The sequence below is a fragment of the Miniopterus schreibersii genome, assembly GCF_964146895.1.
Source record: "Miniopterus schreibersii genome assembly, chromosome: 21".
NCBI lineage: Eukaryota > Metazoa > Chordata > Mammalia > Chiroptera > Miniopteridae > Miniopterus > Miniopterus schreibersii.
In genome coordinates, this window is record NC_138123.1 from 12,318,226 (window position 1) to 12,345,205 (window position 26,980).

The window sequence follows — 26,980 nt, forward strand, 5'->3', positions numbered from 1 at the left end:
ATTGTTGCAATCATAGAACTAAGCATTTCGGTATTTCTAATAGGATAATTACATGATAATTACATTACTTGCATGAGGAGAAACTGGACTATTTAAATAAAAATTAAAATGTAGTAATTTGGAGTTGGTAAACTAAGTTTCAAGAAAAATATACTCTAATTCTGGGGTTTGGACATATTGTGACCTTTTAGAAAAGGAAGCTAATTTATTTCAACCATGTCGGTAATTCAAAAATGGGTATCTCATGATTTAAAAATCTTAAAAAGTTGGTAATAAAGTGAGGAAAAGTCCTCGATAAGATGGAAGGATCTGACTTTGAGATAGTAAGTAAAAAGAGGAAAAAGTTAAAAAACAAAACCCGTTCCTTTCCACTTTCTCTAACTTCAGCACCCGTCTTGCTTTGCGATGCTGCAGAGCAATGGGAGGCAGCTCCTCTGTGGTTCAAGGTCTTCAGTGGACAGACCCGCTGGGTCAGAGCTTGAGAGGGCAAAGGAATGTAACAGGCACAGGAGGTTCTGCATGGTACGGCGCCAAGTTTTCTCTGAGTCTTGAGAAGAGCCTGAGAATGAAACCTCTGGGCCCCCAGACGGGTGGGCAGGGCAGGCCCTGGGTCAGAGAGGACCAGAGTGGACCAGGTGGCATCCTAGCACCCTGGCTTCCGCAGCCAGGCGACTTTGGAGATCACTGACTTCCCAGAGCCCCAGGTACCTCACCTGCAAATGAAAATAGTGACTCTTGTCTTTCATGAGCACGTTAGTCTCAGGAGAAAACTGAGCTGTGGATGTGAACTCTGTATGCAAAATGAGGTGAGCCCGACGATTTAGATCATTCTCGCCTTCTCCTTCCCTGGTCATCAAAGAGATGAGAGCATGAGCCACATGTTGGTGGCTGTTTTGAAGCCCATGTCAGTACCCAGAATGACATTTGTCAAAAGGGCAAGTTTTCTGCCAAGCCTTGCAGATAATTGGCTAATGTCCAGTGTTATTAAATCCCCCAGGAACACAGATCCCATGAGGCAAGCTGTGCATGTCTCCAACACAAAAACTAACAGCAGAAAGCAGTGACTGGTTTAACACTCTAACAAAGAAAAATGCAGACGATTTGGAAATGGCAATAGTTTAATGAACCCATTTTCTTGTGGTCATTTACCCTGTCTGAAAAAAATAATCAGTAAGTTCCTGAATGTTCTTATACCTGAAAGTGAAACTAGTTCACAAAATGAAAACATACATAATCCAGTGTCTAAAACCAGTGACTTAGAGAAATCACCCCTGTTTATTTTTTCCAACAAAGAGAAAAAAAAAACATGGATCAATAATTCAGTGTTTGGGTCACTGGCAAATACTGTCTGCATCGTTTAAAACAGTGTCCTGGCTACGAGCTCGCGGCACATGCTGATGGCCACGAACCCCCACAGTTCAGGCAGCGGGAACCCACTCACGAAGGCCATGCAAGCTGGAAACAGATGCCCAATCACAATGTGCATAAAAAGAGTCATGGGAAAAAATGCAGATCTTTAAAGGAATGGAAATATCCCTGTTCTGTTATTGGTTTTGTTCCTTTTCATTATTAATTTTTGGTTTTCGAAGTAAACTTTTTTGCTGTGAGGAGGGAGCTGTATGCAGGCCACTGGCTAATCCACACGCCCCCCCCTCCCAGACCTTAGAGCTTTCCCCCGCAAAATCCTCTTTCATGATTTCTGTTATGGTTCAAAAAGTAAATGATTTCAAGTATTCAATTCCTATCAAAAATTGGTATCAAAAGTAATAAAGGACCTAATTTCTTTATAATTCCACATTTTAAAAAATAACTTAAGAAGCAAGAGGTCCGGCCCTTTACTTGTATAAATACCACAGCGGGACTAGAGTTTCTTAAGACAGCGTGGAGAGGAGTCCGTGTTTAGCACCTCGATCATGGCTCTTAACGTCGGGAACGTTTCCGATACTGACGGAAGAGTCTTGTAAGAAGGTGAAATACTAAAAAAGAACAAAAAGAAGGGGTGTGAACATAGTTTTACAAAAAGGCAAAGCTTATGTTATATTTATTCCTATTAAATATTCACTCTCCTACACCCCATACACATAATGTCAGACAATCACTACAGAAAAGAGGAGGGGCCATGGGCAGGCAGATCCTTCCAAGCAATGGACTGAGGTGTCAGACGGCTCATGTTGGAGCTGCTCAGAAGTTCAACCAGAGTCTTTGGGAAAAAATTAAACTGATCTACACACAACTGTTATGCACATGTGTCCCACGGGTGTGCACACTGGACCTGGAATCAGAAGACGCAGGTTTCAGGTGCTGCCTCACTGGCTTTAGTCACTTCCAGGTCATGCCCCTTACCTGGAGCAACAGGAGCAGCACTAACGCGCAGAGTTACCACGAGCACAGTGTGAGATAACATGCGTCAAAGTACCGTGTAAACGGTTCCTGTGCAGTGTAAGGAGGGTGGTACTCCTTCCTTAAGGAACTGCTGAAAGGTGAACACTGTAAAGTCAGGTAAGAAGCAGAAGGGCTCTGATCTCAAGGCCACTTTACTATAACATGTGAGAAATAGTAAACCTGAAACAGGAATATACGGGAAAAGGGGGTAGCTGTTAACGATTGTATGACAAAGCTAATGGGACGCTAATGACTGAATGGAGTGTGCTACAGACAAGAACTTCTCTGTCTTACAGGCTATAAAATGCCTGGCAATTTTAGAGTGGTTCCTCTGTCAAATAAACATGAAAGGCAACGCCGTGGTGGTTCTAGTGGAAAAAACACGAGGAAGGGGCAGGAATAAATATGGTTACATAGTGAATCTGTTTATTCTTTGCTAACCACTGGAACAGCCATGAGCTTAGCTTCACCCTGAATTCATGCGCCCCTTCCTCTGTGCTGCTTCTGGAAGCCAGAGCCAGGAGATCAGAGTCGGCTGAGCACAGTGAGCGTCGGATAATTTTGGGTTACTACTCACTGACTTACACGCATCTGTCACCTAAATTAGAACCAAGTCCACCTGCTCAGAATCTAGAGAGCAGGAAAAATGCAGCTGAACAGGCAACGTGCTACCGCTGGGAGTAAGTCTGCAATGGGCTCAGCTCACAGCTTTCAGATTCACTCCTGAATACTGCACTAAGAGTTGGGGATAAAGGTAAATTAGCTAAGAGAAAGGAGTGTCTGATTACATAAATAAGACATTTGTAACTTTCTTTCACAAACTAGTTTTTTAAAAAGATTTTTTTTGCTTTTTAGAAAGAGAGAGAAACATCTATCAGCTGCCTCCTGCACGCCCCCTGCTGGGAATTAAGCCCAAACCCCCAGTATGTGCCCTGACCGGGAATCGAACCAGCGGCCTCTTAGTGCCTGGGAGGGCGCCCAACCAACCGAGCCACACTGGCCACGGCAGGTTTCTTTACTTTCATTCATTACTTGTTTTCACCCGTACACGCACCCTTGAAGGGATCATATACGACAGCAAAACCCTTTACCCTTTAAATTCACTGGATAAAGTAACTCAAGGAGATGAGTCAACTCGTTTCTCAGTAGCTCCAAAGTGACAGGCAGTCCCTCCTCCCTCTTCAGCTGCAACATCCTTTTGCTGACCCCCATCAAGTACTGACCTTCTCAAGTTCATCCAGCTTTTGGCTATTTTGCTGAAGGCCTCTGAACCAGGGGCTGTCATAGCTTCAAAGTCAACCAACTGAGAAAGACAGACATTTAGGGGTGTGATTGAGTATGGGGCAGAGAGGCTCACTTTGGCATCTCTTCAACTCGTGTGTCTTAACACAACCATAGGTTGGGTTTAAACACAACCAACCATCTCCCCTGCCAGATCCACGTACCTTCCCTTTGGGAATTTTCCCTGCTACTTCCTTTCCGCTTGCCATCAGCGCCCCCACGATCACGGAGTAAGCTATCACACTGTTTAAAGGAAGAATTACAGTTACTGAGCTCACCATGGATTTCCCATCATAAAAGGTGGCACTGTCATTCTTTTAAGAATTCCTTGGACAGGAAACATAAGATTACTTTCATTTGGTTTAAAAAGTATTTACTAATTGACCACTAAAAAAGTATTTTACTGATTTAGTAACTTAAGGGTAAGAATATTCTTTTTTGGAGGAAAAAAGTGCTTCTATTAGGACATTTCTTTCCACTTAGTTTTTTGATTCTTGTGAAATAACGAATTAGAAAATATGTCTGTTTATATTTTTAACAACCCCATGTGGCTTGGCTTAAAAATGCATATCTACAATATACTTTGTAAATACCAACAGATTAATCCTGTCCCTTAAGCATTAAAAACTTCAGCCTTGAAAGAAAAGTTTACATTTTACAGGAACAGTCTCCTCCGGGATGTGCTACCAGACAGGTTTGAAAACTGATATGTTGTATCAGTTTCCTTCCTGGCACATAACAGACTCGCTCTTGATTCTAACATCTGTTACACCCGAGTGTGCCCCTGGGCCGGCGCCCCAGAACGAGATAACTCTGGCCTCTGACAGGGACGAGAGACAGGTCCACACGCAGTAGGCAGGCCCCAAAGGACACAAGTCGTTCCTGGGGCTCACCTGCCAGGGAGGACCTCACAGAGGCCCCAGCAGGTGCGCTGCCTCTTCCAGGAAGTGCAAGCAAAAAAAGAACATGTTTTTCAATGTAAAAGCTTTTAAATTGTAGGACAGCACTCACCTGGATCCTCGGGAGAGTGGCATTAAATTATAAAAGTAATAAACTAAGGATAAGATTAAGTTGCAAACAGCATCAGCCTCCTAGAAAAAAAAGACACATGTCCATGAACTTAAGACACCAGATGACAGGACACAGAGCCCATGGGAATCTGCCCTCACCCTTCTGGGTACTCGATGCTCTTCTCGTCCACTCCGCTAATGAAAAGGGCTCACACAGTCCAGATCAGAGCAGTGTGTTCCCAGCTGTTTTTTAAAACTGTAAACTTTTTTTATAAACATGAAAATCTCAGTCTTCTTTAATGCCGTTTGCAATGTCAAAATATATATTGAGATTAAAGTAAAACAAAGCACTCATTAATATCAATTATGCTTTCTACAAGCCTCCCTACCTCAAAATATTCCAGTAAGCCCCCCGTGCACAGAGATTTAGGTGATAAATATGTATAAAAACTTATATGCTCAATTATATGAATTAACTGATTAAATGCAAGAGAAATAAAGTGCCTTCCTGGGGCCACAGGCACCCATTCCAGAATGTGGAGTAACCAGGCTCTCGGCCCAGTGATGACTGCAGCCACGAAGGTGACAGGCCGGATTCTGCCTCCAAGGAAGCCCCTTGAGTAGGGGTGGGCAATGGAGGGACGAGGTCATGAACCAGAAAAGGCCATTTTCATTATGGACCAAATTTTTCATTTAAATCATGGCAAAGTCCAAATTTGTGGTAACAGAGTAATAATAAATTTATTTCCCCCTCTCCAATTACTGTTACTAAATACGGGAACTGTTTCAATAAGAATATTAAAAAATATTTGTAGATCCATTAAAGCTGATTTCAAGCATAAAATGTATAATCCCAATGAAAGGGTACAGGCCTTGGGGAGTTGACCGAGAATTGCAGGAAACACGGACAAAAGGGAGGCGAACACCTACCCCGAATTCCGATGACAGGGTGAGAACTTTCCCCTTTGCTGTCAGATCTCTGTACAGTGCGTCTATTTCCGCGTGATATGACTGTGTTCTTTCTTCTGTGGTTTGAGTTTCCACAGAAAACAGTATATTGCCAATCCTAGAAATAAAAGAATGTGTGTCAAAGGCATGTGTTATACAATCCAGAGCCAGACAAAGAAAGTAAAAAGGGAAGCAAATGGCATGCAATGTGGCACAGGCCACGCAGAGAACGGCCCCCGCATTTCTAACCACACAGATGAGATATGGGTAACAAAGGTGCAACTTTTTCACAAAATATGGTGGTTGGCTCAGTCTAACCACATGTATTATATGAACTTCACTAACACAGGAGGAGACAACTACACACAGCAAAGAATGTATGTAAACCCTCAGAAAACATTTATCAGGCAGCCACCCTGTTAGATTGGGGATCAGGGCCCAGAACTGAGTGCAGAACGTTCTGGGACTCCAGTTCCCTTTTCCTTTTTTTAAGCCTCTGCTGCATGAGCAACTCTATGCGAGGTCTGGGGAGGGTGTAAATTTGATGCCACAGGTATTTATTGCACAATGCCAGTAACAGAAACGCTGAACGTGGTCCTCAGATGCTAGAAGGAACACAGCACAGCTGCTGCCTTTTGAGGGGGGTAGAAACAAGGCATGAACTATTAGGAGACTGTGCTCAGACGACAGCACAGTTCATCCTGCTCAAAAGAGAGAAATCAGCCCTGGCCAGTTTGCTCAGCAGTTAGAGCATCAGCCCACGGACTGAAGGGTCCCAGATTTGATTCCGGCCAAAGGCATGTACCTCGGCTGCAGGCTTGATCCCCACCCCCAGCTGGGACTCGTGCGGTATGCAACCAATTGATGTGTCTCTCTCCCATCGATGTTTCTCTCTCCCTCCCTCCCATTATCTCTGAAAAGCAACAGAAAAACTATCCTGGGGTGAGGATTAAAAAAGAAGAAAAAAAAGAGGGAGATCAGATCTATGTAGAAGATGTGAGAGCCCAGGAAATGCTTCTTGAAAGAAGCGGCCTAAACTTGGGTCTTAAAGGTCAAAATGGGAGTGACAGAGGCTCAGGATAAGAGGTGGGAGGTGACCTCGGGGAGCAAGCAGTCAGCTGAATCAGCAGGCCAGGTTCCAACAGGACATGCTTCAGGTAAAGCTGGAAATAGCAGTCGAGGCCACATTATGAAAGGCCTCAAATGCCTGGCAGGGGAGCAGGTTTTGGCATCAACAGGCAACACAATGTATGGACCGGATGGGGGTGGTAATTTCTAGAGCCAGGGGAACACCCAGTGGAGTGGAGCCTTAGGTACACGGGTGAGGCACTGGGAAGCCACTAGGAGACGGGAAGCCAACATACCAGCCCGAGTCTATGTGAGGGGTTAGAGGCCCTGAGCCAGCAAGGCAAGGATGGGGTGACAGTGAGGAAAGATGCTGCATTTGGGGGGAAGGAATTTCATGTGGTCTCAGTAATTCCATTTCTGCCTGGGAATGTAACCTGAGGATATCTGTATCTGTATCTATACCACTGGTGGGTGAAAAGGTGGGAAACACTTTTATAATAATAGCAAACCCTGGAATTCCTTTTTGGGGGAGAATGACCTTTACTGGGAAAGTACTTTGATAAGTAGGTGGCCTGGGGTAGAGATCCAGACCTCAAGGATGTGGAAGTCACAAAATCTGGGAGCTGCTACACGGCTGTTTGCTTGTGAAGGCGTGTGTAAGTCTTGTCATCAAACCTGACAAGCGCTCCTGTGGTTTAAGAGTAAGAGCAGGTGAAACAGTCAGAGCCCAGGAGGCAAGAAGGGGCCAGAGGACAGCAGTCAGCCCCACCGCTGAGCTGGCAGTAACCTCGGCCTCGCAGGCTGAGGAGTGTGGGCGGGGCTGGGGAAATGTGTGCGGAGGCTTGAGGTAAATCCACCCCAAATTCAAGGGACCTGGAGGCTCCCAGATGAAGGGTGGATTTTAGATATAGTTAATAAAAATGTTCCCTGCGGGGCTATTTATAGGGTGAAAAAATGGGATACACCATAAATGGTCAATAACAAAAAAGTTAGTGGGAGGAACTACAACCTCCATAAAATGAAATACTATGCAATTATTAAAAATACTGAGAAGCACAGGACATGGGAAATCTTATAAAGTGATGAGGGTAGTAAAGAAACACTGCAAAACAGTATGTGTAACTTGCTCAGCTGAGTATACTGAATTTGTGCACTGAGACCACAGTGCTCCCTAATACATTAAAACCTGTATTCTAAAAACTTACAGTGGCCTTCAATTTGCCAACCTCTCATCTTTCTCATTTCATTAGGGAAAACCTTCCATAATGAACTTCAAGAACCCGTAAGAGTATTTTCCACAAACCACATTAGACATTATATTTAATATCCAGAAAATGGTTAGATTTAGCAGAGTCAGAAGTTTATCTGCTGGACTAATACTGTCTGCAGAACCTCCAGGCAACAGCACAGGTGCCCTTCCTGCACCCGCTGTCCACACCCCCATGTGGGACACGCACGTACTTGTCTCCTGTGATGGTGATTGTGAATCCGTCGTATTCCTTCCCTTGATCTTTGAGGCTGGGGACTTTTGTGTTCACAGTGAACCCATCCTTCGTTTTAGTATTAAACTGCTTTCAGGGAAAAAGAAAATTCACGTTACTAGTGTAAAATTAATTGTATACCCCTAATGGCTACTGTGGGGGGTGAACTCAGACTGTGTTTTCAGGAAGGGTCACAGAAGTCCCTAACACAAGAGACTCAGCAATTAGCGACAGGACGCCTCCGCCTGTCCTCAGGCCCCAACATAAACTCTAAGCCCAGCTTACACCCAGCATGGCGCCTAAGGAGGCCGCAGAGAACTCAGCACCAAGGGCTCACAGCTCCTGGACCAGCCAGGGTGCTGCTCACTTCTGGAGCTCCCAAAGGGTTCCTCTCATGTCCATCATAATCGGCAGCAACTCTGACTTAGCAGAAGAGTTACACCCAACACCCCATAACTCAAAACACCTGTGTGCGTGCTGTGCGTCTTCAAAGTGGACTCTGATTTTTCTGAAAACTGTTTAGAATTATATTTGCCAACTAGGGAGTTTCAGATATAGCTGGAGTTCACACGCCAACTGTGCAGACCACAGACAAGGATGTTACAGGAACTACACCAAGCTAAGAATGGCCCTCAGGTGGCGAGTAAGAGGCAGTTTCAGATGCTCGGCCTCTCAGCTCTGAGCAACTGAGGCCCATCAAGCTTTTACTTTTCAACAGACACACATATAAAGTATTAAAATCTCTCTAAGCTGATTTTGTATTCTGCCCAATATAGTACATTTAAATGCCTAAAATACCCACAGGAAAGCTAAAGATTAAAGACTGAAACACATGCCAGTGTTCTTTCTATGAGGTGCATCCCAGCAGTCCTCAGCGAAGCCGTTCTGCCCTCTGGGGGGCATTTGGGGAATTTATGGGAGAGTTTGGTGGCTACAGAGATTAGGTGGGTGGGAGCCAAGCCTACTCGACACCCCCACTGGACTTCCACAAAGATGGAGAACCTGTTTATAACTTAATAATTACACTTGTACACTAAATCTTAGTTCCAGTTTTAATGCACAGGGAATTTTCCAGGAATGCAAACAGCATATAAATTGAGGACAGACTGTAGCATATATTGTTTGGAACTTTACTGAGAGCAGTTTACCATTTCAGAAAACCATGTCACCAAGGACATCTTTGTAGCTCATGATACCTGAGTCACCAAATAACACAGGTTTGGGGCTGCACTTGCAGCTGACAGTCACCATGATTTTACATCTAGGCGCTGGCACCTGGCTGCCTCTCCTCAGTCTTTCGATAAGGGGACCGATCACTAATGTCACGCTGAGGCTGGTTGCTGCCATTACAGTTTCCTACATACGTTATTTTTTCCTCTTTTTATGAGCTTTCACTGGAACCGGCTGTTTTCTTTCTTCCATTTTCCTGCCTTCTAGGGGTTTAGAAGGTGATATATCCCATCTGAATGCTTTCGGTGTTTACCTTTAATTTTTCATCTATTTAAATTTGCATTTTTCTGTCACTATCCCAGGTCAATGACCATATTCTCTCACTGAGAACACAAACACCTCAGGAACATTTGCACGTGCTTTCCTCCTTCCCTCCCCTTCCAACGCAGCATTATCCGGTACTTTCATTCCAGGCCTTTGTATTTTTTAACGTTATGCATTCAGAATCCACTTCATTGGCTGCTCTGTCATCACTTTTCCCTGTATCTTGTGTTTCCTTCTTTCCTGGGTTCATTTGGTGAGACTATGTACGTCTGTGAATCATTTTGACACGGAGGATCTGTGCTTGAGGGAATTTCTACATAACTGTATGTTTAAAATAATTTTTATTTCACCCTCGCACCTGAACACTCGTATGCTGGTTCCAACAAATTTCCTTCATGTCTTCTAGAGTCGACTACTGCTGGAGGGAAGTCAGGTGCCAGAGGGACCCTCCTTCCTAGTATTTAATTTTTTTCTTCTCTGGAAGCTTTAAGATATTCTCTTTATTCTCTCTCTTTCTTCCTCTGTATGTATATACATATGTTAAAATATATACAACTTAAAATTTGCCATTTTAACCACCTGCAAATGTACAAATCAGTGGCATTAAGCACATTCCCAATGTTGTGCAAACATCACCATGATCCACCCACAGAACCTTTTCCATCGCACCAAACTGACTCCAGACCCGCTGCACACTAACTCTCTGCTCTCCCCGCCAGCCCCTGGCAACCACCACTCTCCTTTCTGTCTCTATTAACCTGCCTCCTCTAGGTGCCTCACGTAAGTGGATCATACAGCATTTGTCCTTTTGTGCCTGGCTCATTTCACTTAGCATAAGGCCCCCAAGGTTCATCCATGTTGCACTGTGTCAGAATTTCCTAACTTTGTAAGGCTGAATAATATTCCATTGCATGGATGGACCACATTTTGCTTATTTAGTCTTCCATCCATGGACACCTGGGTGGCTTCCACCTCCTGGCTACTGTGAGTAATGCTGCTGTGGACATGGGTGTGCTTGTACAAGCATCTGCTCAAGTCCCTGCTTTCTATTCTTTTGGATGTATAACCAGAAGTGGAATTGCTGGATCACATGGTAATTCTACGTGCAAGTCTTTAAGAACCCTCTTTAACCTTGAAGTCCCAAAGTTTTATCAGAAAGTGTCTGGGGTCAGTATTTGGACATTCACCTCCTGAACATTTATCAGGCCCTGCACTAATCTTTTCATCTCTGCAACCTTTCCTTCTATTATGTTTGTCAACTAATTCCTCGGCTTCTTCATCTCTCTTCTGTCCTTCCTGAACTTCTATCAGATATTGTCTCATATTTTATATATATATATTTTTTTTCAATCCTCACCTGAGGACATGCTTAGAGAGAGGAAGGGAGACAGGGAGAAAGAGAAACATCGAGCAGGTGGTTGCCTTCCACACAAGCCCCAGGTAGGGACTGAACTTGCAACCCAGACGTGTGCCCTCACCGGGAATCGAATTGGCAACCCTTCAGTGCACAGGACGACATGCAACCAACTGAGCTGCTCCAGCTAAGCTAGTGCTTTGTCCCTTTATACTAACTACATTCTGGGAGAATTCATCGGTTTGATCTCCCAGCTAATTTACTTGATATTTAGTTGTTGTTAGTCTGCTAGTCTAGCTACTTGAGGCTTTTTTTTTAATTTATGAGAATTCTAACTATTACTTTTCTATTGCTACTATCTATCTTATGATACTAGCCCAAATCTCTCAGGAAGAGAGATTATGTACTTTTTATTGAAGTAAAATTTATATACAATAAACCACACATGTATAATTTGGTTTGACAAATGTATACACCCCGTAACTACCACTGCAATCAAGGCAGAGTGCATTCCTATCGTTCTGGAAACTTCCTCCTAACCCTTCAGGTAACCCCACTCCTCAAAAGCAATCACTGAGCCAGTATCTATCCCTACAGATCAGTCAAAACTCCTTACGAATGTAATCACACTCTTCTGTATCTGGCTTCCTTTGCTCAACATGATGTTTCTGAGGCTCACCCCTGTTGCTGTGTGTAGCAATATTCTCTCTTTTTTATTACTGAGTAGTATTACATTGTTGGCCTCCCTGAGAAATGATAGGCCCTTGTGAAACTCCCTGACCTGGAAGACAGCACTGGACCACGCAAGCTGTGAACTGGCACACAGACCTTGAGCCATATGCAAAACCGAAGTACTGGCTTCACTGTGAGTGTGGGCACCGACTCTGACTCCATATAACCAGGCAAATAAAGGGGACTGGGTGCTAGAAAGTCACATCTGGGTCCTTCCTGGGCCCAAGACTAAGGATGACGCACAGGCATTCTGCATCCTGCTAAGTAAACCTCATGGTATATTAAAGACAATGTGTCCTGTGAAATTTTCTTTTGGTCTTTTTATAGTTCCATTTTTCTGCTGAGATTCTCCATCACTGTGCTCATGTTTTCCCTCACGTCCTTAGATACATTTATGAAGCAGACAGGACTATAAAACAGCTAATTCCAACTCCTGGATCATCTCAGGGTCTGGTCCTGTTATCTGGTTTGTTTTTCTTCATTTATCTGATAATTAAGTAGTGTAGATTATGATGCCTTCCTTTAAAGGGTACTGAATTCTGTTTTAGCAGGCAGGCAAATTACTAGCAGATCCATTTAATCCATTTAGGCTCAGTTTTATTCTTTGTGAGGGTGATCTCTTTAGAAATTGTCCTTTGTCCTAGGATATAGACCTCACTCTAGAGTGTGGGCTTACCCTTACAGTGCGTCCTTTCTGCAGTCTTAACTAAATGCCCAAGGTGCTCATAGGACTCCTCCATCAGCAAGCCAGAACTCTGACTCTCAGTACTGTTAAGCCTTTGATATCTCTGCTCAGCTCTCAACCCCACAACAGCCACTCCCTGGGGAACCTCTCGGAGTCTCACTGCATGTGCACACCTAGCTCTCAGTCAGGGTGATAAGAACTCCTGTACTGACCTCTGGGCACTCCCCACTGCACGGGTGCCTCTTCTTCTGTACTCTGCCTTGCAAATTTCAACGACTTCAGCAAACCCCCTACTCCAACCTCTGCCTCCTTAGCTCAGCAAGACTCTGCTTCAGCTGCACATACCTATATGGTGGTCCAGTAAATAAGCCCAGGCATAAAGCTGGGGTGAACATGGGGCTCACCTCACGTGTTTCCCTTCTCTCAAGAATCAGTCTTGTTAACTGTCTAATACCTGAAAACGGCTGCCTTATATTTTGTCCAGTTTTATAACTATATGGTGTGGAAGGGCAGTTGAGTACCAGCTACTCCACTGTGACCAGAAGCAGAATTCAGCTGTATATATTTTTAAGTTTCCTTCTGTTCCCTGTATCAACTGCTTCCTCACAGATTTGCTTTTATGTTTGAATCTGATGCCTGTTTTTATTTTATTTTGGTTATCATTCAGTGTGTTTATGTTAATGTTTTCAGGTAGCACAATTTATAAACTTTAAAACACTTATAGCACAATATTAATAAATATGGCATTTAACAACTAAAAAAGTGCTGTAGTTTTATTTTTTCCTAAAAACGTACTGCGATTTTGATGATAAACTTACCTTCATAATTGGAAGAAGGTCTTCTACTTTGTGTACCTTTTCCAGAGCTTCTCTAACTTCCAACAAGCCTTTAGGATTGTTAGCTCTTCAAAAGAGAGAGAGATGAAACTAAAATTAATACAGAAATGTAATAATTATGCTCTTTCCTCTAATTGGATCACAGCTAAAATGTCTAAATAATGGGTTGGTTTAATCCTAATGAGTCTGGGCTACAGATGAGAATTAAGAAAACAGATAGCAGCCCATCTAGAAGGTGAAATAGGGAAAAGCAGAATGGACAGACACTCTGGTCATAAAACCTGATTCTCCTTTTCCAACTCTGACATTAGAAGTAAATGTTTTTTCTTTCTAAGGAGGCTCATATGAAGTACCTTGCTAGGTGTTTTATTTATTTATTTTATTTCCATGCTAGGTTTTTATATCAATTTTATATTTACTTGGTGATAACTACCCACTCAGAATTCTTTTTTCTCCAGTGTTCTGTTCACTGTTATATCTATACCTTTGTATCTCCCTACCTTTCGGGTGAAAAAGAATAAATATTAAGGCTGAAATCCTTATAAAGAATGTCAAAGAAACATCCTGACTTTTAGAAGAAAGCAACTAGAAAAGTTACAATATTGCGTATAAGGTTAAACACATTCAGTTGAGGTCCATGGAGTTTGTTATTAAAAGAAGACTGATAAGTCCTTATGAAAGGTTTTATGATTCCAAACACAATGTAAACATTTGAAACACTTTGTTTATTCTGTCAGTAGGCTTAGTTTTCAACTTTCATAAATATAACAAATATATGAAATCAGTCAATTGCTATGAAAAAAAATTAAAGGATTACCCATGATAAATAAGAATTCTATCTTTAATAAAATGAAGAATTTTCTCAAAATATTCCAGGTATCTCATGTTGATCACCTGACCCCTGTAAGAAAAATAATGAAGAATTTTTACAAAGGAATACATTCCAAACAACATCTAATTTCTAAGTAGCAAAAAAGACTGGGAAATTCACTGTTACTAATACTAGGCATTTGTTTACTATTTGTTCATTTATTTAGCGAGTGGCTAAGCACATGGAGGTAAAGAGGAGAGCACTTCACCCATGTCCCTAACTCGCAAAACCTCTGGGCAACTCAGCAACCAGATAGTGTTACTGATTCAAATCCTTTGTGTGCCACGCAATATTATCAGGATATTATGATAAACATAATGTTCTCTATCTAATTACTTTCTATCATGTTTTAGGACCTCTTGAAGATTGACATCCTAGGCAAAAATCTGGGCACTGACCCTTCTTCGAGTTCTGCATCAAACAAAGAGCCTGGAGAAGACACTGAGCTTCCTTCTGCAGCTGGACCAGCTGAGAGGATGCAGGCAGGACTCTGCAGGACAGAGTGAGGCTGTGCAGCCCTTGTCAAGGTCACCAGGAAAGGAGCAATGAATGGGTCCCTCATGGTCTCTACTTGTCTATTTAGAATAAATTCCTATGAAAACAAAAAAAGATGCACAGAGGAGTCATACCTGATTAAATTGATGTGGTTGTTAAAACCTCTGCTAAGACTTCGTGCTGGCATTTGATCTAACCATAGCACTGGCTGGTCTGGGTCAGCAATCCTATAAAACAGAGCTTGTTAAAGATAAAGACCTTTTACAGCTTAGAAAGGTTCCAAGGCATTAAAAATAAAACATATAGAAGTCTTTGCAAAAGTGGGAGAGAGTAATTATAACTATAAACATGAAACACAAACCTGCCAATTCCAACTAGGTGTTCCCACTAGGCCAAGGAAGAAGTTAGTATAGGGTTACTAGCAGAACAGTATTTTCTCATGGAAGTGACTATCATCGGTTATGTAAACTATAGTTGGTCATCCAGACACACACTTCAACTATAAAGGGACATACACTAAAGTTCAGGCAAAGGTACCACAGGTACATGCTCTTTCAAAAAGACTGCTTTTCTGGCTGGGTGGCTCAGGTGGTTGAGTGTCGTCCCATGCACCAAAAGGTCATCAGTTCGATTCCCAGTCAAGGGCACATGCCCAGGTTATAGGTTTGGTCCCATCAGAGTGCATACTGGAGGCAACCGATAGATGTTTCTCTCTCACATCGATGTTTCTCTCTCTCCCTCTCCCTTACTCTGTAAAATAAATAAAAACATACTTTTTTAAAAAAGACTGCTTTTTCTAAAATACTTCTTTTAAAACTGTACTTGGAAACATGATAGCTCCTATTTCTTAAATATTGAGTGTGTTTCAAAGAATAATGATGCCAGCAATTTCCGACAAATTTTAGAGGGGAAAATATAACGCATAAGACTTATTGTTAGGAAATAAAACAGAATTCGAAACCGGTTGAGAAGACATGTTATTTTACAACGATCAGATCTAGTCTGTTTCATTTAAACGCTAGCTACCGTCTCCACTTCACCGCAATGTCGAACATGTCCCGCCACTGCATCAGCCGTGTCTTCCCGTTCATGCGGACCTTCGAGTTGGTCCATGTCCGCTGCACAGCCTGCATGACTTCCAGAGCCGCCAAACCCATGGCTGGAAGAAAGAATATTGAGAAAACAGGGTCACCAGGGCACTCTACAGGGCCTGATCTCCATGTGTGTCAGGGATAACTCCAGGGTCATTATATAGCTGACCCTCGAACAACACTGGGTTTAGGGGCACTGACTGGAAATCCGTATATAACTTTGATTCTCTCCAAATTAACTGCCAATAGCCTACTGTTGACCAAAAGCCTTACTGATTACATAAATAGTGGATTAACACATATTTTGTATGTAATGTGTATTATATACTGTATTCTTAGAATAAAGTAAGCTCAAGAAAAGAAAATGTTATTAAAATCCTAAGGAAGAGAAAACACCTTTATAGTTCTGTACTGTATTTACTAGCACCGTATGTTTACATTGTCTATTTACAAGACAAATTGTTTGTCTCACAAACATCAATACTCTCTTATGATGTGTTTCTAACACTAGACATCAAAAATGAAAAGCTTGTGGAAAAAGTTTATACTTATCTGCAGGTATAATGATTCCATGTACTGACAGGGAAGGGCCAGCAATATGACTGCTTTATGGTAGCCTTGTGTGATCCATGAGACTGCTTTACAGTAGAAAGGAAATCTCTAGAAAATTTTCTAACACATGTACTGAAAAAAATCCACGCATAAGTGGACCCATGAAGTTCAAACCTGTGTCATTCGAGGATCAACTGTATAAAGAATCACAAGTATTGAAAATTTAACAAGACTGGATACACACTACAATTGTGATGGCCCTACTAAAACTAAATCTATCAGAGGAAACTAGAGACACCCCCAAAGTCGTCCCCTCCCCTCTGCTCCCTACTGAAACAGCTGGAAGTCCCACATGCAGGAAGGACACAGCACCTGTGGCTGAGCCGTCTGTCTAAAGGAATGCCTCAGACCTGTATTCTATGTCTAAAACTATGCCACAGCAAAGCAACGAAGCCAAGGCAGGGATCTGTCTTCTTCCAGAATTCAGATGAATGAATCTATACATTTCTGTTATGATCACATGGAGATCTTGAATAAGCACAATGATTTTTTTAAAGCACAATGTGGTTTAGCAATCCTTGCTCTTTTGTCAGAAATATTTCCATTTCCAGATAGTGTCAAATACCTCTATGTATCCTTGTGTTCGGCAGGAAACCGGGAGTTTCATACTGCATCAGTGATCCCAAACGATCCGCTACACAAACCAACTCTTGTACTTCGGGCTTGTAGCTCTCAAAATTCTGGTGCAATACATCTCTGGAAGAAACAGTACGTACGTGATAAGGACCTTTATAGCAGACGTCAGGTCGTCAAATTACACCTGAAGGGCAGTCACTTCCTCCACAGGAAAACTAACCAAGAAACCCAGGACCACGTAGGTTTCTGCCGATTCTCACACTAACTGCCTTATTCTGGGGGAATACTTGGGGCCCACACTGGCACGGACTTCTCCCTGGGAAGAATTTGCATTTGCTTCTGTTGAGATCCTGGGAATGTCTGCAACATGGAATCAGTATAGCCCTTTAAAGTTCAGCAGATCCCCCCCCCCCCCCCCCGCCCCGCCTACGCCTCCAGGCAGCGCACTGCAGTAGGATAAACTTACCCCCACCCCCAGGACTCATACTTTCTTCCTTTTAAATGTGCTGATCACTCGCCACTCTAGTTGAATTCCCCCCTTCTTTCTTTGTAGAGAGTGAGGGAGTTGATCTTTACAACTTTTCTTAATTTTTAAGACACTGCGGATTCCCAGGAATCAGTATCTATTCTAGATCTGCTATGTGACGGGATAGCCCTTTAGCACCTCCACTTTGCCACACTGCAGCAGGAGTTAGCCAGTAGTGTAATTTCAGACTTCCGGTATGTTAAGTAATTTGTTTTAAAAGTAACATGGAAAAAGAACAATGCATATCAAAGACTGCCAGTAAGTACAAGCACATCTGAAGTTTGAAGACTGCCTAAAATTAGCAGGGAAGATCAGTCTAGAAGAAAGGTGTCCAAAGTTGAGTTTCATAATACTTTATAAACTAAAAGAATATTTGCAGATATGTCAAATCTAAAAATAAATAAAAAGCATGAACACATGATGAAAAGATATCATGATGAACTTATAGTTGAGTCTTGAAAAAGAAAAAACTCATTTAAAGACTTACTTTATGTGGGGCTGCAACCCTGGCTGCTCTTCATAGTCTTCTATGAGAAAAGGCAGGTTTTTGGCCCAGTGGTCCTTGAAGCTCCCGGGCAGGTCCACATCGATGTTATACTCCGTCAGAGGGGTGTCAAGGTGCGCGTGAAGGTACCGAGAGTACTCTGCAGACAGGAAATGAGATCGGCACACCCCAATACTGCATTTCTATAGTTGGCTGCCATTCAAATACTTTGTAACAAACTGTTACTTAATTACAATAATTCTAAATGGAGGGTACTATGCTAAGCAAAATAAGCCAGTCAGAGAAAGACAAGTATCACGTGATCTCACTTATATGTCGAATCCAATGAACAAAATAAACTGAGGAACAAAACAGATCCAGAGACACTGAAGCATGGAACAGACTGAGGGATCTCGGAGGGGGGCGGGGGGGCGGGGGGGTGGAAGAAATTAACCAAAGAACTTTTTTGTATATATGCATAACCCTTGGACAGACAATAGTGCTGTAAAGGCCTGGGGAGGGGGCGGGAGTGGGGTGGAAGGGGTCAATGGGGGAAAATAAAGGGGCATCTGTAATACTTTCAACAATAAAGACAAGTTAAAAAAAAAAAAGAATTCTAAATGGAGACTCCAAATTTTATTAAGTCACTGTTATTATATGATAATCGGAGTAACTGGTTTGAGTCACCAGGATGAAATACAAGCCAGTCAACCTGGGCCCACTTTGGCTGAATTTTAACCACCTTTCCAAGAACTACAGAAAGATCTCACTTTTCAATTCCCGATTCTGAAAATCCAAGTTCAGTGTCAACTGAGTCTGGTTCTCTGTCAACTAACAGATGAATAACTGCCTACGTATACAATTTCATCAACTGACTGACTGGCCGCTGCTTCTCTCTACAAAGCAGTGTAGGAACAACCCCAGGACATGCAGGGCTCCTCCTTCAGTCTCTAGTTCTCTTACAAGTCCAAGTTCTCCTAAACCAGGAAGACAGAGGAAGCTGTGATTTAGTACAGAGCTGTGCTGTCCAACAGGCAGCCCACAGCCACCTGGCTACTGAGGACTTAAAATGTGGCTTGGGTGACTGAGAGACTAAATGTAAGATTTTCATTTAATTTGAATTAATTTAAACTTAAAAACATATTTGATTCAGTTATTAGAAAACTTCAGTATGTTTCACACAACTTGCATATATGAATCTACTTTTTCAACTTTAAATTCCATGACATCTAAGTTTAGATCAAATATTTCCAATGAAAATTTAGTACCCAAATTGAGATGTATTATAAGTACAGATTTTGAAGACTTAGTATAAAAAAAGTAAAATATCGAACAAACAGTGTTTTCATATTAATTATATGTTGAACTGATATTGTGGATATACTGAATCAAATAAAATGTACTGTTAAAGTTCATTCCACCTGTTTGTTTTTACTTTTTTAATGTGGCTACTAGAAATTTTAAATTACATACATAGTTTGCAATTTTTTTCAGTTGGACAGTACTGGTATAGATGGCTAATGGTCACAAAGGAAAGAGAAGAAATGGAAGTAAAGATTTGGGCTTTATATGAAAAACAAAAGCATCTCTATGAATGGCAACGAAAGGTAAGACCACGGCTAATAACAGGACAACTCACGGACGTGCTTTCCTCCCATCCCAGTTTAATTTCTCCATAAAGTAATGACAGACCAAAGATGCTCCTTTACACCAACAGTAAAAACCTCACGAAAGATTGCTTTCCTGTCATTGGATAGGACGTAAGGCACGAATAGCCAGATGAGTGTCACATTTACTTCAAGCTACGTTTTCCTGACTTAAGTAAAATTTTCTTAACTTTAGAAAGAAAATATGTAGGAAGTGGAAGAAAAATCCTGAACTGGTCTCTAGAAGACATGGACTCTGTCTAGTCCAGATCCCACCACTAACCGGGGGGAGGCTGTGGACAAGCTACCTCACACCTCGGACACTCAGCTGTCGCGTGGGCGTAAGAGAGACAAGCAATCCGGTTTCTACAGCTTTGTGTATTGGAAGTAAACGGTCCTGCAATTGTCTGGCTTACCTCGGAGATATTTCACTTTAAGGTACTCGGGGCTGGCCTTCTGGCCTGGGAGAGGGTCGTTCAGCATCACTTTAGTTTGTGCTTTTAACCCTTCGTAAAACTGTCCCATTGCCACGTGGCTGAGTCCCTTCATGTACTGGCACGCCTCGTTATACGGCTCCAGCTGCAGGCACCGCTGAGGCCGAGGGAGAGAATCCGTTAGTGTCAGGGCCTTGAAGAGAGCGATCAGGTGCTTTCCTCCTTAGCCTGGAGTGAGGAGAGTTCTCCCTCCAGGTGAAACCTGACCAAACACATGCTCTGAACTGGCCTACAGGGCACGGCAGCGGTGCTTCTTTCCTTTTGCTGAGGTAGAAACACTACTCTCCCACCCCGCCCACTCATTCCGCTGACTTTGTTTGAGAAAATCCACCGCAGTGAGGGCTCACTGGGCTCACCTTGAAGTTCCTCAGGGCTTCCTGTAAGCTGCCGTGGTGGTAGAGCATCGCGCCCCGGAGCTGGAGCGTCTGCACGTGGTTCTGGTTGAGCAGCAGGGCCTTCTGAAAGCTCTCGGTGGCCGCTTCAAAATTGCCCAGTTCTCTAGGGATTTAACAATGGTTTTGAACACAGCATAGAAACTTTAGTAAACACCTCAATAAGTTATCTCCAGAACGAAGGTCCAATCTGCGATTAACAGGCCTCGGCATGGCTGTCCCCTTTTCAGTTTTCCCATTCACAGCCACGTGGCCTTCGACACATCCCATCTCATTCACTTTTTCTCAAATGTCACCAGGTTACAGGATAACCACAGAACTCTTGAAATTCTTTGGGGAATTAATCTGTAGCTTACTCAAACCCCTTTCCCTAATTTATGATGAGCTCCAACCCCGAAAAAACTGTATAAACTTTAGTATTTGGATAGAAACATACGTTTCTCCTTCAGAAAAAACAGTATGTAGGTTATAATCATACAGAGGTTAGCATTATGAATCAAATTCACAGGCTTACAATTATACATTTTTCTGTCTCTAAAGTTACTTAAAGTCTAGTATATTGCTATATAATTTAAAATTCTGATAAAAGTAGTTTAGATCTGTAATTTCAGAATGGAAATGGTTAATACTGACCAACTTCTTTTATATATTAGAATGTTTACAAATAATAAAGTATCTTCAAAATATCCCATATGTCCATTTTCTATAAATAATGAATATTTTAAAAATGTAACAGCCTACATTTACACAGTACTTCACTGTTTACTAGGTGCTTTCAGTCTATTTTAATTGATATTTCCAACAACTCCATGGCACAGGAAGGATAACTTCACCCCTTAAGTCCCAAATGAGTCCAAATATACTTTCTTAAAGTCAGGATAAGAACTTCTCCGGCCATCGCGTCAGATACATAAGCTCTTGAATTTAATCTTTCCTGAAAACGTACCAACAGAGTTTTGAAGGGGATTTCTGTTACTGTCTTTCTTTTCTAACTTGTAGAGTACCTTTTACTAAGTCAGAATGGCTCTGCTTCCCAAGGCCATGCCTGGAGCCAGGAAGCCAGGGTTCAGGCACAGCTTCCCATTCCCCACAGAGATGCATCAGAATTGCAGCATTTTCATCCCTCTATTCCAGGAACCCTCACACAGATCACAGCGATGTGGGCATTAACCTTAGTTATGGCCTAAAGAACAGCAGCATCTAAAACGCAACAGCTTATAGGGCCACTATTCAAAACAATAACTGGGGAAAGACTTTCATTTTCTAGACCAATATATACATACAAACTGAAGTTGTTTTAAGAGCTGGATAACATGCATCTGATACATGGTTCCTTCTATATTCCAGAGATCTCAACAAGTATGTAAACGCCTATGCGATTTTTTGGTTAAGATACGCAACTTCACTTAGATGTGACTATTATATGAGGCGCTCTTGCTTTCCCACTCTACACCCTCCCTCCTACCCAGGTCTTGTTACTCTACTTACCTATAGGCCTGCCCCAGACTTTTATACGCATCGATAAAATCAACTTTCTGCTTCAGAGCTTCTTTGAAGGATTCAATAGCTTCCTGTAAAAAGTATATAGAAAATTATTTCATTTGCATAACTGTTAAAATTGAGTTTCGCTTAAATCATTAAAGCACTTCTATATTATACATGGTCTTTCAGTGATTTTTTTTTTAATAGAAGGACTTAAAAAAAAGAGAGAGGTAGAAAGTAAATAAACTATGAATCTGGAGGATTCCATTTCAGTAGTAAGCAAATGCATTCCTATGAACAATAGCAGAGCCTTAAGTCTCTCCCTTTCAAAATGGGAAAACAGCTTCTCATGTCTTTTTTCATTAGGACCTTCACTCTGATAATATCAACTTCTTATTAATATCATTTCCTTAATGAACAAAAGCCCATGGAACAACAAAAGCCTAGTAACTGTGTGAAATCACTCAAAATGATCAAAACTAGCAGCAATAAAACTGAACCAATGGAAGAAAGAAAAAACAAGCCCAAGGTGAAACTGTTTATGGGACAAGCAAAAGGGCTCCTAGAGGGGCCATCTGCAGGATTCCCATCATCTATAAGGAAAAAGAAACAGTGAAACAAAACAAAACAGAAACCTTAAAGTTAGGCATGTGGGGCCTAGCTGCTGCTCCTGCCAGCACAGTGGCTGGCCTTTGGCTAAGGGAGTGGCGGCCACTGGGGCTAAGGGAGTAAAGGCCCCGCAGGAACAAGCTGCAGGGAGGAGCCTTAGGAAACCGTGATTGGCTGCTGTGGGACTCTCCCTGTGAGAACTGTTACAAAAGGTGCCATTCTGTTTCAGAGCAAACACCCTAGGCTTAAACCAGAACTGAATGTATTTTTCATTATGATTTGATTATTTACTGTAATAAAAGATTATGAAGACATTTCACACATTTCCAAGGAAAAGATGTATCTTAAGTTAATGGACACAAAGTATCATACTTTCTAACAGCTTTAATGAGACTTTTACAACTTCTGTGATAATCAGTTCATAGCAGAAAACTACTAAAGATGTCACATGCCTTGCACATGGTAGGCAGTCAATAAATATTTAATGATTTGGTAGGCACACAAGATCATTTTGCAAAAGCAGTAGAATCCTACTTATTTTCAAAAAGTTATTCATTCCCCGCTTCTTGAATTTCTCCGAGGGGGGCAGCAGGGCAAGAGAGGCTGGCTTTTTAAAATTCTTCAAAGGCAACAATTTGACAACGACCTGATCTTTAAGGAATCCAACTGAACACTATTTAGTAGAAAGACGAGAATAGGTAAATTTTAATATTTAAGAAATGTTAAAGTCCCTGTAAATGAGGCTTCCTGTTGTGGCATAGTCTTGATTTAAACATTTTTTACAACTATATTTTTAATTCAACAAACATGTATTGAGTGCCTACTATGTGCCGGGCAGTGTGAGGCACAGGGGAGACAAAGATGAGCAGGTTGTTATCTCTGTCCTCCAAGAACTCACAGTCGAGTCAGAAAGCTAACATCTACCCAGGTTATTAGAATACAATCTAAGAACTACAATAGAGATACGAGTCAAAGTCTCTGGGAATAAAGAGAAAGACACAGCTAACTGACCCTGAGTACAGAATAGGCCTCACAGAGGAAGTGATAGCTGAGTCGAGTCTCGGAGAAAGAGAAGAACTTGGTAAAGACAGAGCCTCATGGATGGGGAAGGGGATGCGCAGGGGCACAGGGTGCTCAGAACAGGGGGTGGTCAGCAGGAGTGCAGGCTGCACGGGTGGGAGTGGTGGAGACAGAAGAGACGGGGGCTGGGCCAGTGTGGTCAGCTGGGGTCATGCTTGCAGTCTGGCGGGTCCCAGCAAGCAATGAGGACTGGGGGCTGCGGGCAGGTGTGTGACCTCACAGAACGGACTCTCTAGACAGGATCACCGCTATGCAACGACAGAGCAGACAGACTGGACAGGGAGAGCACGGAGCCCAAGTAGGAGGTGGCTCAAATTGAGACAGTGTCTCAGGAGAGAAAAGAAGGGTCGAATTTGGGAGACATCTGTAAAAGGAAACTAAGACAGAAGTGGGTGGCTGTTTGGGTCTGGGGATGGGGAGAAGGGAGGGTAGGGAGCCTTTCAGCTGAAGAGCCTGGGGGGGAGAGCGTTAACCCGCGGGAGGACAGGAGGAAGGACAGTGGCAGGAGGGTGAGGGCTCGAGTCCGGCTGGGGCATTAAGGCTGGAGTGTTTGTGGACGTCTGGGGGAGATGCCCAGGGACATCTGCTGCCCACTGCACTTACAGCATGCTCGGACGCCACAGTTCTTCAAAGTCTGATTTCTCTTCAGCTTTTAAGAGGCTTTGGTTTCGGGGTTCCTGTCTAATCACTGCACAGCTCTCTACCTCATTCTGCCAAAGAGGGGACATAGCAGAATCAAGATTTTAAGCCATTGGGAACAAAGAAACTACGTTTGAATGAATCAATCTCTAAGCACGTGAACTTGCTCTGAATTCGTTAGTGTAGCGAAAGCAACCAGCACCTCTGTGGCCGCCTCCCTCACCAGCTGGAGGGCAGCCAGCACTCTGCGACTGAGAGAAGAACCCCGGGGAACTCTCAGCGGAAAGGCAGATAAAAATACGTGCTCAGAATACACAATTTTTTAAATATCCTTGAAACACAGATAAAAGAGAATTTAACAGAAAAATGTTTGCTGATTTTTCCCTAGGAAAATCCAAAACGTCTGATACATCTACTGAATTGGACAGCTGTGAAATCTGTCATGTGATATTGCCCAATATATTGCTAATGTATTATATTATAGAGTCAATACGGAATCACCCACTTAATTTCTATACTGCTGTTGACCTGGAGAGAGCCCTTTGGGATATAAAGATAGCTCACTCATGGGTCCATTTAACACTCTGTCTCCACAGTTCACAAGAGATATCCAAACTAAACTAAGTTCATTAATTTAACGAAGGCATTTCACCACTGACTCAGTTTCCAATCTGTGTAACTGGGACACCCTCTGCTCCTGCTATACTTCAGGGGGATGCCACTGGGATGAAGGAGACAACATGTAAACACTCTGACCTCCTTGGGCCGCAGATCATAAAAATGCGGAGAGAAAGTTCCCGTCTATTACACCCGGCGATGCTGTGGTCGTGAGCACAGGAAACGGGGGAAGGACCAACTCACTTGGTGAGGCTGGGCTCCCGAGGGGCTTCTAATGCTCAGAGAACGAGCGCACTGCTTCTAGGTTCCCATCACACAAATTTAGAATAAAGGAAACTGAATCTTAGTCCTGGGCCACTTCGTAATTAAGTGTCTCTGTCACAGTTCTTTTCTGAAAAACCCTCACTTTGAAATAACACAGAGCCTGTCCACCTGCCTAAACCTGGCTTTACAGGTAAAAGTTTGTTTACTTTAAAAAATATTTTTAATTTCTTAATACTAACAGTTGGTATTTTTATATTCAAATCTTTTTCTCCTCCATGAGCTATTCAAGGGATAGACTTTGAATATAGTGTGGTGCTTTTGAAGTTTTTATCTACGGTGACTGAGAGGTGAGAGGCACAGAGGGCAGATACGAAATAACTGGAAGAGTCCATCCGGCAGCTGCTCAAAGCACATGTTAAAGAGCTGCTCTCAGAGCCTACGGCTGCCAGTCTGAATCCTGAGGGAAGAAAGTCCTTGCTAGGACTACCCTCCACGTACTTGCAAAAAGGGTCTGAGGGGCATGAAATAAAATTTGCAAGAGTCGTTTTTGGTTTGGCTTTTAGTGAATGGGAGTTATTTTATTTTTAGTCTATGAAACGTAGATTAAATTTTCACATGTAAAGTATCCACTATAATTAATACCTGATTCATGTTTACAGCTCATAAAGAACTTCCCACACACTGTTTTATTTAATTCTCACAAATGCTTTAAGAGGCAGAGAGTAGAAGCATCTCTACTTGACAGATGTGGAAGGAAAGGCTGGAAGAGTTTAAGTAACTTGTCCAGCAGTGCAGTTACAATGATTCAAAGTGAGAGCTCCAACCAAGGCCTCCAACTCCAAATCCAATGCTCTGCCCTTGAAATTCACTGATTCTATTAATACTTATTGAGCACCTACTATGTGACAGGCACTGTCTATAACACTGAGGGTTCATAACATGTGGCCTTCTTAAAGGTAAACCCTCTCCCCACCCTGTGTGTGTGTGAGAGAGACTCAGCACTCTCTCCAATAACAAAACCATGTTCTTTCTGCAGAGTTCTCCTCCCTGCCACACACTACTGAAACTGCTCACAGCTTCCAACCTTCTCTGTGAAGACTCTCTCAACCTCCTAGTCAGAATGAAGTGTTTTTCACCTGTCCAGATTACTGTCTTCAACTAGGCAGATTGGATGTGTCCTGTACTAGAGCGCCTACTATATGCCGGGCCTTGGACACTGAGGGGGCCAAGGTGAGAGGCCCAGAGCTCCGTTCTTGGCCCCCAGTTGTGTTTCTGGCCTGCTCCTGGCACAGGGAAGCCTGCTGCACAGCAGGTTCTCAGCACATGCTGAGAATGTGGCTCAGGGAAGGAGAAGGGACAGCTGGAGGTGGCATTTCTACCCCACACTCTGGGTCAGCTAAGGTAACGCCCTTCCTGTTTCCCTCAACTCCTCCTCCCAAGAGCACTCTTCAGGGGACAGCAGTGTGATCCATGAATCACAGAGATGCCCCAACCTGCTCCTGGAGGAGCCCAATTAAGTCTCCCTACCCCCAGCCTGGACCGCCAGCAACATCTCCTCGTCAGTCCCTCTGCCTGAAACTCCTTGGCCACTACTGTGTCAAAATCCACTTTCTAAATGACAGATTTGGTCTTAACTATATACTTCCCCCCATATCTAGGTTGTACAGCTTCTCTGGGCCTGCAACTAGAAGTCAAAATGCTTGGCAGAGGCCTCTAGACTTTGTAGGCCCTCCCCTCAACCAGCTTCCCAGCCCCAGCGCCCTCACACACACTGACTTGCTGCTACTCCATGGGTGGGCTGTGTTTCCAGGCTGCCATCCTCGTGCTTTC

General features: G+C 42.8%; 1 protein-coding gene across 6 annotated transcripts in view; it reads right to left on the bottom strand.

Annotated features, from left to right (window-relative positions):
• Positions 1 to 1,103: 1,103 nt before the first annotated feature.
• Positions 1,104 to 26,980, bottom strand: part of TTC13 (tetratricopeptide repeat domain 13) — a 59,260-nt gene continuing 33,383 nt past the window's right edge. For 3 of the 6 annotated variants that reach the window (XM_081124316.1, XM_081124314.1, XM_081124312.1), the window contains 15 exons: positions 21,947 to 22,029; positions 20,423 to 20,564; positions 19,989 to 20,163; positions 17,930 to 18,086; positions 16,906 to 17,036; positions 15,664 to 15,796; positions 14,772 to 14,864; positions 14,089 to 14,172; positions 13,254 to 13,338; positions 8,151 to 8,257; positions 5,604 to 5,739; positions 4,675 to 4,754; positions 3,828 to 3,906; positions 3,606 to 3,685; positions 1,104 to 1,976 (listed from right to left, as the gene is read on the bottom strand). In XM_081124316.1, the coding sequence (XP_080980442.1) occupies positions 1,862 to 1,976; positions 3,606 to 3,685; positions 3,828 to 3,906; positions 4,675 to 4,754; positions 5,604 to 5,739; positions 8,151 to 8,257; positions 13,254 to 13,338; positions 14,089 to 14,172; positions 14,772 to 14,864; positions 15,664 to 15,796; positions 16,906 to 17,036; positions 17,930 to 18,086; positions 19,989 to 20,163; positions 20,423 to 20,564; positions 21,947 to 22,029 (1,680 nt within the window). In that variant the 3' untranslated portion in view covers positions 1,104 to 1,861. Of the gene's footprint in view, positions 1,977 to 3,605; positions 3,686 to 3,827; positions 3,907 to 4,674; positions 4,755 to 5,603; positions 5,740 to 8,150; positions 8,261 to 13,253; positions 13,339 to 14,088; positions 14,173 to 14,771; positions 14,865 to 15,663; positions 15,797 to 16,905; positions 17,037 to 17,929; positions 18,087 to 19,988; positions 20,164 to 20,422; positions 20,565 to 21,946; positions 22,030 to 26,980 lie in introns of all 6 variants that reach the window. The other 3 variants (XM_081124315.1, XM_081124313.1, XM_081124311.1) reach the window with 1 other exon arrangement.